General features: G+C 38.3%; 1 protein-coding gene across 5 annotated transcripts; it reads left to right on the top strand.

Moving 5' to 3' along the window:
• The first annotated feature begins 217 nt into the window (after window positions 1–217).
• LOC124221269 (lipase 3) lies at window positions 218–10176 on the top strand. 5 transcript variants are annotated; one of them, XR_011177408.1, is made up of 8 exons: window positions 218–417; window positions 3186–3483; window positions 4968–5082; window positions 5810–6077; window positions 6844–7093; window positions 8045–8187; window positions 8416–8706; window positions 9340–10176. XR_011177408.1 is itself a non-coding variant. In XM_069137024.1 (7 exons), the coding sequence occupies exons 1-7, from the start codon at window positions 376–378 to the stop codon at window positions 8563–8565; spliced, it is 1266 nt and encodes a 421-aa protein (XP_068993125.1). In that variant the 5' UTR covers window positions 218–375; the 3' UTR covers window positions 8566–9279. The 5 variants fall into 5 exon arrangements, 3 of the variants coding, with proteins under 3 accessions (XP_068993125.1, XP_046487055.1, XP_068993126.1); XR_011177407.1 differs by having other exon boundaries at window positions 8416–9256; XM_069137024.1 differs by lacking the exon at window positions 9340–10176 and having other exon boundaries at window positions 8416–9279.
• The last annotated feature ends 2618 nt before the right edge of the window (window positions 10177–12794 follow it).

Genomic DNA, 12794 nt, shown 5'->3' with positions numbered 1-12794 from the left:
CGGTTAATCGATGCTTTACCGTACCCGCATACAGTAGGTACATATGAGATCGGTCACTCCGAACCCACGATCGTTTACCGGAGGCGGTTTCTTCATAATTTGAAAAATGAATGATCACGTGACTCGTGTGTTGTTGGATGAGATGCGAGTCGGGACACTGCGCATGCGCGTAGAATGCGCAGACGGCTGCGCAGCAGCCCGGAATCTAGCCGTTCAGCGATCAGCTGCGCCAGTGTCTCGTGCGTGATTCTGACAGCGAGTTCGTGGCGTTTGTTTCCCGAATCGTAAACAACGACGTTACCCACTCAAGTGGCAATTGCTCCGCTGTGAATAATTGCTACTTCTTGATCGAATCCTTGCCGCCTTCCTCGTATAATGACCGAAGGGTTGGATCACGACGAAGTTCACATATCGACAGTACGTATGCAATGGTATAATATATCATGTTGATATTTGTTTTCCAAAGGTACGCTAGAAGTAACGTGATGCCGTGGTAACTGGACATTCGTTATACTACAAGCGTCGCGTTGCATCGAATTGACTCGCTTTTCCCGCCCGTACCATAGCGGCGATAAGTTTTTGCAATAATTGCGCACACTCTAAAATTTCCCAATCAACTCTTCCATAGATTATTGGTAAAGGTTATCTTTTCTCACTTCACATTATCGTGTACGTGCATGCATTTAATACAACGTCGGCGGGCATCGTTTCTTTTTGATTCGATCACTGAAATCTGCTCTTTAAACGATTTATTACGACGCAGAAATTTGTGTTTGAGGAATCTTTGTATCCACATGTTTATACATAGTTCTCGACTCGTTCGCGAACAGGTAGCAGCAGCTACATCAGTGGCCTTGAATGTGTCAGAATGGATCTAAGGGAATTATACCGTATAACGTATAACACGCTTAGCGCGGTATTTTTAATCCTTTCGTTAACGTGACTAGTTGTTATTTCATGCTCGACTTAACTAGATAACAAATTATGTGAACTCCAGGAATATGAAACTCGTATAAACAGAGAGCGTTATACGCCGCCTGACGCATGAAGCTGTTTGTCGAGTGTCTGAGAGTCACAACACATTGCACTGTTGTCGCGGGTATCAAACCCACGTTCTCATTCAATTCCAACTGTCGATAGTTGTGACGTTTTACAATAAGATGATTATCTTAGATACAATTATCTAGAATAAAGGCATAAAACTTCCGACGGCACGTAGACCTGTTATGTACATACTGTATATATTACGTACTATTAGCGTATACTGTCTTGAATGGAAATATACGTATATCAGGTGATAATGTGAATTTCTAAAGTAGAGAAGAAAATAAGTCCCTGTACTTACGAAAGAAATATTCTAGGTGTGCTGGTGACGTGAAACCGTCTGAAAAACCAATCACCCATGTATAACGCTTATTTTATCGATCGAAATATGCAAGTGATTTCCTTTCTAACCCTCCTGGAACACAACAGTGTGAAGCGTGGCTAGATCCTGGCTAGTAGTAGTATATTTTGTGTTTTTCCGGATTATATTCATAACCGCGGTCAAATCTGGCAGAGGCGTATTTTCTGAAAATATGCTCGTTACAAAAGGAAACACTTAGCTAAGAATGTCAATTTCATGTATACGTTTCAGAGAATTATGGAATCTAGAAGAGGGTCATTTTATTTACGTACGGTAGGAGTTCGTTAACTTGATATTTGTACAGTGACATCGCACATTGTATACGTAAACGCCGAACGTTTCCTGCAGCAAAATAGTCGGGTTCGTTGGAATTCGGGCAATTGTTTTCTTGGAGTTTCATCGACAAATCGTTTGGCATGACGTGACAATTTGCATCGTGCTTGCTTACCGATAAATTCTTTGATAGCACAGCTCTACGAAATAAATACTTTTTCTTGTTGCTCTGATTTTTTCTGTGAATTCTGATGTTTGAGTACGTAAAACTTACGAATATAATTATGATTATATTAGATTGGCTCTGGTTTTTATGTTATTGTAGTATTGTATTCGAGATGACTTAATGTTTATAGGCGAATTTCTCTTGAACGGTTAAAGTTAGAAAAATTCTATATCAGTAGTTTTTTTATAAAGTGTGAAATTTCCTATAAGAATCTGTTAATACAGATAGTTTATTAGATGTACGTTTAGATGGTTTATACGTCAGATGTTTATGAGAAAAAAAAATTCAAAAATTTTCCTACATTTTTTTACGTGTTATTTAAATGGAAAATGGTAAAAAACCAATATTAAGAGCTCGTATTTATCTGAGATATTCTATTTAAGATGCTCGACCGAAATTTTGATGCGTGTTTGAGGGAAATTTTTAAATTTTTTTCGGAACACCCCAATACACCCCCTTTCGAAGAAACTTGTCGTGCTCTCTTTTTCATGGCGAGAACAACAAAGTATTATATTTCTTACATTTTTTATACTTGTGTCCGAATAAAGTAAGTAGAAATAAAGTTATTGATAGTATTTTTTTGATAAACTAGATATTAAAAAAAAGAAATCGAATTTTTCACCTAAACATTGCTTTTTTGAATCATATGTGAAAATGTCGATAAAATAAATAACTAGAGCCAATTTCGAAAAACTATGCTTCCTCCTAAGGTCGTTGACATCGAATCTTTCTAAGACGACTCAAATATCAAGAGCAACAAAACCACTGTTGACCAGTTTAGTTATCCGCGTTTGCCAGGTATTATACACCGCGTATATGTATCTGCCTATACATATACAGTTACCGGTTTTACTTAAACCGCAATTGGCGTCAATAGAAATATCTGCATAGTTATATTTGTTTCCGCATTGCGTCATCGTAAACACGTTGGAGCGTGGAGAGCCTTGAAAAAGAATTATGTTGTCGGTTCAGCGTGCTCGAGAACTCCGTCGCGATTCGCTCGTATAAGGTACATTGATCCGAAGGGAAATGCATGCGTGTACGGTACATTGATAACTAGGGTCCGGATTAACTTGTAAGTACATATTTTTTTAATTACATCATTTTCAATCCTTAATTAGTTTGTTTTCTAAATAAAATACGATGTTTGGAGGCAGAAAATACACTTTCTAATTTCCATATTTTAGTTTTCAAGTCTTTATTGTCTGTACATATTTTCCCACTTTCAACACAAATTTATCCGGGCTCTATTGCCAACTAATGCGAACCGTTCATTTTTAGCCCGAGTTAATAAGACTGCACGGTTATCCAGCCGAGACTCATCACGCCTGGACGAAAGATGGATATCGTCTTGAAATGCATCGTGTGCCCCGGCCTTTGTCCGAGAGGATACCCATTGGCACAACTGCAACGGACGAGGATAGTCCAGTACAGTCGGGATCGAGTGAGGATTTATCATCAGCTGCCGGAAGACCCAGGCCAACAAGGGTCTTGAACGACAGGTTGCCTGTACTTGTTCTTCACGGTCTTCTGTCCAGTTCCGCGGACTTTGTTCTTCTCGGACCACAAAAGGCTCTCGGTGAGTATCGCACTTCCATAAACAAATAAATTTGCCGTCGAATTCTTGATTTTTTTGTCGTGAACCGCCCCAAATAAAAACTTCCGGCACTCCTGTCGGGCGCAACAACAATCTTTGCCCTTTTTTATTCACCGCTGTGACGCAGGTACTTCGATGAAATTGATATATAAGATATATACCGGGCGATTTCCTGGAAGGTTTCTGCCCTTCTTCGAGTAGATGAGCAAACAAAGTTACATTTCAGATCTGCATGTACTTTCACTTCTAAAACGATATTTTTATGTGGCTTGGCAGTCGACGCGGACTCACAATTGTAGCTAAACGATAAAATATGTAATATAGATTTTACATCTGTTGCGAATATATGGACAGCGCTTTTTGGAGTCAAATCTAAGTCATTTGTGTTAGATTTCCCTAAGCATACGACTGTTACGAATGGTTTTGTAACTCTTATTATCGGTTTTTGGTTCTTTGGGACTAAAGTTTTCATTATTACAATATAACCCTAAGTTATAGTCTAAAGTATAATCTGTGTAATGTGCATTATCGGCACTATCTCAGCTGCATACCTACCGGGAGATTATGTGAACCTAAATCACACCGCGCTGATAACCGAATGACAACCAATGATTGGTTTTATTCCCGTGTTAACATAAGAAATTTATTCTCGATCTGACTGTGGCCAGTTTATTGATCTGAAAAGCGGGATAAGAGTCGCATATGATTACCTTTTATATTTTATTCCCTCAAATGCGGTTTCCGATGTTTCTGGTTTTCTTTCTTTTTCTCAATTTTGAACTATTTTTTTGTATATTGGTCCCACCTTTCGAGTCAATAAAGTGGCAATACAGTAATAAAACCGACTATTTCTTCGTTACATAATGTCTCCTTGTTTATGCGTATATTTATAATATTTCATCATATTCAATTTTCCAGTTCTATGCAATTATTGTACTAACTTCCAGTCCGCCACTTTCCTGACGCCTTTTGACATGATCCTTCAAAATTAACACATTGATCATATGTTCTTAAAATCATTTATTCAACTCTAGAACTTTAGGTCCTCTAATTGTAAGAGCTGCCATATTGCGAAGTAAAGTATATATTGATGTAGAAGAGAAGAGTGAAAAAATAAATGTTAAAGGATTGCAAAACAATAAAATTCACCCACCGTCTTGGTACAACTCGAGAGCAAATTGAATATTTTGAAAACTCTATCCAAACTGCCACGGCAAATAAAGAAGGAAGTCAGGAATTCTACACTTTCGGTCATATATGTTGTCATTAATGTCGTAATTTTTGCGACCATGATAGACGTGAAATGAATGATTGCATTGGTCTGCATGTATTTTAAGTATATATTAAATTATCGGAGAAAAAGATCAATAAAATTGCAACTTGTAGTAGGTTCTTGTCAGACTTTTTGCTACTATATGTTCCCCACATGGCGCGCCAACTATTTATAAATGTTAACGTTATTACAGCTTACGCATTGTGTGACAGTGGTTATGACGTTTGGCTTGGAAACTCCCGAGGAAATGCATACTCCCAGATTCATAAACAGTACACGATCAAAGACAAGCAGTTTTGGGACTTTAGGTAAATTTACGTTTCCTGTCACGAATATCATATACGACGTTCAATTCCTGTATGTACATAATTTAGATAGGCAGGTATACAACTTATGTAATTCGAAATGACGCCTATGCCATTACTACGGTCGCTTCAGTTTAACCCAACTCCAGTGAATCAACTCGTTACTTATTTAATTTTTTTTTATATTGAATGATACTCATTGAATGAAACTCACACACGATGGGGTAAATTACAAAAATCAGGAAAAAGTAAAATAACAAAACCGTATCAATTGACAAACAAATTTCTTTATTTTAAAGTATATAAAAAAACAGATGTTACTGTGATGGATTTATTTAAACACAATACACATGATAGCCGCATGAAGAACGGCCTTATGTATAATATATCAGTATGGAGTTGTGTGCATTCGTGAGTATTTAATCCTAGAGTTAATAGTGTTTCAAAAAAACTACAGATTAAGAAAACTAGAATCAGTGATGTGGACTCTTTTCAGGCAACATATAATAAACCCATAATATCTCAAAATATGTGCATATATCTAATTAATTGAGTAAACTTCGGAAGGATTAAGTTGAAAAAAAGTTTGGGTTTTGCCATATATATGAAATTTCCGTCAGAGTATATTATATTAAATAGCTTTAAATATCTCCTCATTCGTTATTCCCTTTTTTTTTCTCACCGTAAAAATCGTGAAAGGGTAGGTTTCGAAAACGCGTATAAATTCAAGAAATTGTCCGGTTTCCGCAAGTTGGCACGAGATGGGCTACTACGATCTTCCAGCGATGATCGACTACATCCTCGAAGTTACCGGGCACACGTCGATGTACTACGTCGGTTACAGCCAAGGTACGACGATTTTCTATGTAATGGCGAGTGAGCTACCGGAGTATAACTCGAAGATCAGGGCTATGGTCAGTCTTGCGCCAATCGCCTTTCTGGCGCATCAAAGAAGTCCGCTGATCAAGTGCACCGTACACTTTTACAATCTTATGGAGGTAAATAACAAGCATTCCCTAGATTTCACCAAGTGACAAACATTCTCCTATTGGTTGTCCCATTTGGTTCACCTTTCTTTTTTACCTGTCTCCACACAGATAATTGTGAGGATGTAGGTACTAGTTGTAGGGGCTCTTCATAAATATTATCAAGAGCAAACTGGTACAGCGGGGAAACATAAATCCTTTGTAACTTTTACTCAAATTTTAATGAAATCACAAGATTGGTTTACATTTTTTGATTTATAATTCATATGTCTATCCCGAATACCTAAAGATTAACTGTAAGCCTCATCGTAAATTCAAGTTCTCGCTGATACTGATTGTGATTGGGCTCTGATCATAGGATTTTATATGGAATAAATTTGACGTGTCGAATTTAAGACCAACTAAATATTGTTGCACTGATCTTTCCTCAGCATTGAGGAGAACTTGAGTATTCGATCGAACATGACCGATAAAAACTTGTGGTATATTAACCACTGCAAATCGTCTTACATGTCTTCATATGATATCCGATTCCCACATGAACTTTGTACATACTTGCATCAATATTCTACTATCTGCACATATATTTCTTGCGATCCATTCCTGCCAATACTTGGTCGACAATTCTGTTTTCTTCCATAAATTTTAGTTTTTTACACGTCCTGCGGTTGGAAACCACCATGATGCGTAACAAATGTCTTATTCCGCAACCATGATGACAAGTAGCAATGCGACGATGTGTTTTGTACTTATACTGTGTCTGATTAATGCTGTGCAGTGGGGTTCTTCGTACTGCAACATTCACCAGTGGTTTCCGCGAAACAAGCTCCAGGCCCGCGCTCTGGGTACGCTGATACGCAATGCTCCTGGGCCATTGACGAAGGGCGTGTGCACATCATGGCTTTACCTTATTGCTGGATTTGGCAGCAATCAACTAGACAAAGCGATGTTACCTCTAATTTTTGGCCACTTTCCCGCCGGCTCGTCGTACAAGCAGATTATTCACTACGGACAAAGCGTTCAGTCGGGTAAGTTGCATAGATGTTATACCTAAAGACTATCTATAGATAAACTTTCTCCCAAATTATTACAATGGAATGTAGAATAAGCAGTAAATAGTTACACACGTCGGTTATCAATGTGGTGTAGCTGTTTTAGACAGAACTTGAATTTACCTTTTGCATGACACTTCGGTATATCGGTAAATATAACACGAAAACTCTTTACACGTTTGCGAAATCGTATGTGTTGGGTGTATATTTTCGTGTACCTGTAATACTTGTATACACTAATTACACGTAAGGTGATTTGCAGACTTATTGATTCAATCTCTTGCATTATTTGCTTAATAACTTGAGATTCAAAAACTAGCAATCACCGAAATTGCGGCGACTCATTGAGCAATGTTTAAAATGAGGTACTTGTAATCCTCTACTATGTATAATCAAGAAAATGACATTCGAGTAGCAAAAACGTGAAAACCCAGGGGTAAATGATTGTTGAAATTGTGTATACCTGTGCATATCTATACCCCAAATTTTCTTATACATTTCCTTCTAACATTGCCTCACAATATCTTCAAGCTTATCCCAAAATTTTAAATTTCTTTCATTGTTTGTAAAAATCCCTAGAAATTTCCAAAAATATCTGAAAATTTCGTAAAATCTTTCTGCAACATCTCCCATCATCAAATATCGGCTTTTCGATCCTACTAATAATTCCCGCTGTGACAACTGCCACTTTAAATTATTGTCAGCAGCTACAGCAATTGATATAGAATCACTAATATAAATAGCGAGATCATAAATATTCAGTTGACATCTATTTGTAGTTATTGCTCAACAATCTATCTCCAGTCACCGATACCATTATAGTGGTTATTGTAAACATGTTAAACATCTTATAAGCTCGATGAAGCGAAATCACTTTATTAATTCATATAAATGAATGGCCGACTTTATTCAAACATTTCATTGTAGGGTCTTTTCAAAAATTTGACTACGGGAAAAAGAAGAACCTGGAAATTTATGGTAGCATTCAACCGCCCAAATACAACCTTGATAAAGTCAAAGTCCCTGTCACGATATTTTACAGCGAGAACGACTTCATGACTGATCCACGCGTAAGTTTTATATTCTTTATATTTTACAACTGCGATACCGCAGATAGCATTAAACTATTTTGAGTAAAAAATTTACAAATTGTCTTTGTAAATTATATCACATATTATATATGACAATCACTGCAGTTTCAATAACAGTACTGAATCAACGAGTAACTGCCTTGAAAATTCTATAAGTGTTCTTAAAGTTTGGCATTATGTAATCCAGTGTATGTCCCGTGTTCGCAGGATGTGGCGCGGCTAGCGGATAAACTACCCAACGTTATCGAGAAGTACAAGATCCCTTATGCCAAATTTAATCACATCGATTACCTGTGGGGTGTAGATGCCAAAACCCTCGTGTACAACTACGTAATAAAAATTCTGAAACGGTCGTAGCATCGAATTGTATAATAGGTATGCATCGAAAGTGAACAATCCCATGTAATGCGAGAACGAAGATGAAGGACACGATGGATGTCGCATCTTCCAGACTGCGCTTATCATGAACCCGATTGAGGTCTTACCAACTTGGTCAAGGCAAGTTTCGATGACATTTTGATTGCGCTACCACGAAGCAGCTGCATATTGTTATTTGACATATGTTATATCTTCCGTATTTGCATTATGATTCATCTCCGACCCTGGTCGTGCCCAGGCCCTGTGTACCTAGTTGGAGAATCACTAGGAAATTAGCTCACCGTTAGGGACAACATGTAACTCATATCTATTGTACGATTTTTACAGCATAGAATTTTCCTATCCACGCTCTATAAACTAACACTCTGTAAACTATAGCTCTCAAATAATGACACATTTCGCTCTCTGGCATACCAGCGAACAATTTTTCATACGTCTCCCAATAATTATTCATAATCACTGGAGATTTTTAGATGTTGAAAATTTAATGATCAGCTAAGCTAACATGTTGCGATGGCGATGGAAACTGGAACAAACCGTCATGTAATGGCTGAAATTTAATTCTTATTAGTAAAGACTAATTACTATGGCTTTAAAAATGTATGGTCAGTTCCACGTTGAATTAATCCATGACTGCAATGTATGGATAAATCATCAAGCTTTTATGATTGTAAATAAAACTTTTGTATTATTTGTCGATGGACTTTATTTTAAAATTGGAAAAAAGCCAAGTTAACATGCGATTGTTTATAGAAGCTACCTGGAAACTAGACAGCAAAAATTCGAAATAGGCAGCATGGTGAGCAGAAAAGGGATAGAAACAAGGTATCCTACAAGGAGGCATTCACTCGGCCATGTTGTTCAACATCTATATCAATGAAGTAAGCGATGCAAAGATGCCGGGTTCAGAAGTAATTGCGAACGCGCATCATACAGTAATCGTGACAGAAGCCAAGACATGGAAAAAAGCTTTCTCAATTACATTCATTGGTACCCTGCATGAAATCAGGGTTGTCGACCTAATTTTACGATCGGAATCGATTACGTGCAATTCGAATACGCTGTAAACAACGGGTCGAGAAATACAGCCGAAAGACAAGAGTACTTGGTATTTTTCGAGCTGTTCTGCATGTTTATTTTGGATTTTTAAGAGTACGATTAGTGTTCATATATCGTAAAGAAGAGAGGCTTATTATTTACAACGGGATCGTAAGTTACGATCGAAATATATGAAATTTGCGACGGGTTCTCGAGAAGGTGGGGAGAAAAAATCACAATCTCTTCAGTCGATGTTTTAGTTTATTCAATATGTCTTAATTCAAGTACATGTGTTTGAGTGTCAGTGTGTATTGATTTAACAAGTTAAAAATAACAGAGAAAGTGCATTACAAATCTGATTCTTATATAACGACCTGAGTGTGCAGCATACACTGCCTTTAGCATAATATGAAAATCCTTTATCAGATAGTGATGATCATAATTATAACGTGGAACGTGAGTATCAGCATGCTGGATGTCATCTGGAATATTGCATGACCTCTATTTTATATGACCTGTATTTCAATTAATAAATAATCAATTTTCACCACACTTGGATTGCATTACCTCAACTGTCGGTCGTGAGCTGTTCATGATAACTTTTTCGAACTGCTGAAGGTCCGATCAGTCGACAACGGGTCACTAAGATCCAATCTACCGCAAATAATTTTTTGCTCAAGGAGGAAAAAAAAGACGAACCCTATTGCATTTTTAGCGAAAATTTTGGTGATTTTGAAAAATGCTGGAATAAATTCTTTCATGCACTATTTCGACGTAATTTTGCAGGAGGAATCGGTTGGGCGCAGTCCCAACACGCTGCGATTAACGCATCAAAAGTTGCAGCCAAAAAACCAGAAACCGAATTTTCGACATTTTTCAGCAGGTGCTTTTTCGCTCGCCATTTCTCTCCTGTTGGTCCTACATTCTTTTTGCTGCGATTTCTGAGTTCCTGAGGGTCCAATTGGTCAGATAAGGGTCGTTCAAATCGAATCTGAGACCAAAAGTTTTTTGCCCAAAAAAAAAGTAAGGCTAACCCCTTTGTGTTTTTGGCGAAAATTTTCGCGATTTTGAAAAGTGCTGGGATCAATTAATTGTAGCACTGATCGGACGTAATTTTGCGAGAGAAATCGATTGGGCGCAGTCCCAACACGCTGCGATTAACTCATCAAAAGTTACAGCCAAAAAACCAGAACCTGAATTTTCGACATTTTTCAGCAGGTGCTTTTTCGCTCGCCATTTCTCTCCTGTTGGTCCTACGTTCTTTTTGCTGCGATTTCTGAGTTCCTGAGGGTCCAATTGGTCAGATAAGGGTCGTTCAAATCGAATCTGAGACCAAAAGTTTTTTGCCCAAAAAAAAAGTAAGGCTAACCCCTTTGTGTTTTTGGCGAGAATTTTCGCGATTTTGAAAAGTGCTGGGATCAATTAATTGTAGCACTGATCGGACGTAATTTTGCGAGAGAAATCGATTGGGCGCAGTCCCAACACGCTGCGATTAACGCATCAAAAGTTACAGCCAAAAAACCAGAACCTGAATTTTCGACATTTTTCAGCAGGTGCTTTTTCGCTCGCCATTCCTCTCCTGTTGGTCCTACGTTCTTTTCGCTGCAATTTCTGAGTTCCTGAGGGTCCAATTGGTCAGATAAGGGTCGTTTAAATCGGATCTGAGACCAAAAGTTTTTTGCCCAAAAAAAAAGTAAGGCTAACCCCTTTGTGTTTTTGGCGAAAATTTTCGCGATTTTGAAAAGTGCTGGAATCAATTAATTGTAGCACTGATCGGACGTAATTTTGCGAGAGAAATCGATTGGGCGCAGTCCCAACACGCTGCGATTAACGCATCAAAAGTTACAGCCAAAAAACCAGAACCTGAATTTTCGACATTTTTCAGCAGGTGCTTTTTCGCTCGCCATTTCTCTCCTGTTGGTCCTACGTTCTTTTCGCTGCGATTTCTGAGTTCCTGAGGGTCCAATTGGTCAGATAAGGGTCGTTTAAATCGGATCTGAGACCAAAAGTTTTTTGCCCAAAAAAAAAGTAAGGCTAACCACTTTTTGTTTTTGGCGAAAATTTTCGCGATTTTGAAAAGTGCTGGAATCAATTAATTGTAGCATTGATCGGACGTAATTTTGCGAGAGAAATCGATTGGGCGCAGTCCCAACACGCTGCGATTAACGCATCAAAAGTTACAGCCAAAAAACCAGAACCTGAATTTTCGACATTTTTCAGCAGGTGCTTTTTCGCTCGCCATTTCTCTCCTGTTGGTCCTACGTTCTTTTCGCTGCGATTTCTGAGTTCCTGAGGGTCCAATTGGTCAGATAAGGGTCGTTTAAATCGGATCTGAGACCAAAAGTTTTTTGCCCAAAAAAAAAGTAAGGCTAACCCCTTTGTGTTTTTGGCGAAAATTTTCGCGATTTTGAAAAGTGCTGAAATCAATTAATTGTAGCACTGATCGGACGTAATTTTGCGAGAGAAATCGATTGGGCGCAGTCCCAACACGCTGCGATTAACGCATCAAAAGTTACAGCCAAAAAACCAGAACCTGAATTTTCGACAATTTTCAGCAGGTGCTTTTTCGCTCGCCATTCCTCTCCTGTTGGTCCTACGTTCTTTTCGCTGCAAGTTCTGAGTTCCTGAGGGTCCAATTGGTCAGATAAGGGTCGTTTAAATCGGATCTGAGACCAAAAGTTTTTTGCCCAAAAAGAAAGTAAGGCTAACCCCTTTGTGTTTTTGGCGAAAATTTTCGCGATTTCGAAAAGTGCTGGAATCAATTAATTGTAGCACTGATCGGACGTAATTTTGCGAGAGAAATCGATTGGGCGCAGTCCCAACACGCTGCGATTAACGCATCAAAAGTTACAGCCAAAAAACCAGAACCTGAATTTTCGACATTTTTCAGCAGGTGCTTTTTCGCTCGCCATTTCTCTCCTGTTGGTCCTACGTTCTTTTCGCTGCGACTTCTGAGTTCCTGAGGGTCCAATTGGTCAGATAAGGGTCGTTTAAATCGAATCTGAGACCAAAAGTTTTTTGCCCAAAAAAAAAGTAAGGCTAACCCCTTTGTGTTTTTGGCGAAAATTTTCGCGATTTTGAAAAGTGCTGAAATCAATTAATTGTAGCACTGATCGGACGTAATTTTGCGAGAGAAATCGATTGGGTGCAGTCCCAACACGCTGCGATTA

Source organism: Neodiprion pinetum, chromosome 6, assembly GCF_021155775.2.
Source record: "Neodiprion pinetum isolate iyNeoPine1 chromosome 6, iyNeoPine1.2, whole genome shotgun sequence".
Lineage (NCBI taxonomy): Eukaryota > Metazoa > Arthropoda > Insecta > Hymenoptera > Diprionidae > Neodiprion > Neodiprion pinetum.
The sequence above is the reverse complement of the archived record's forward strand: the minus strand, read 5'-3'. Positions and strand labels throughout refer to the sequence as shown.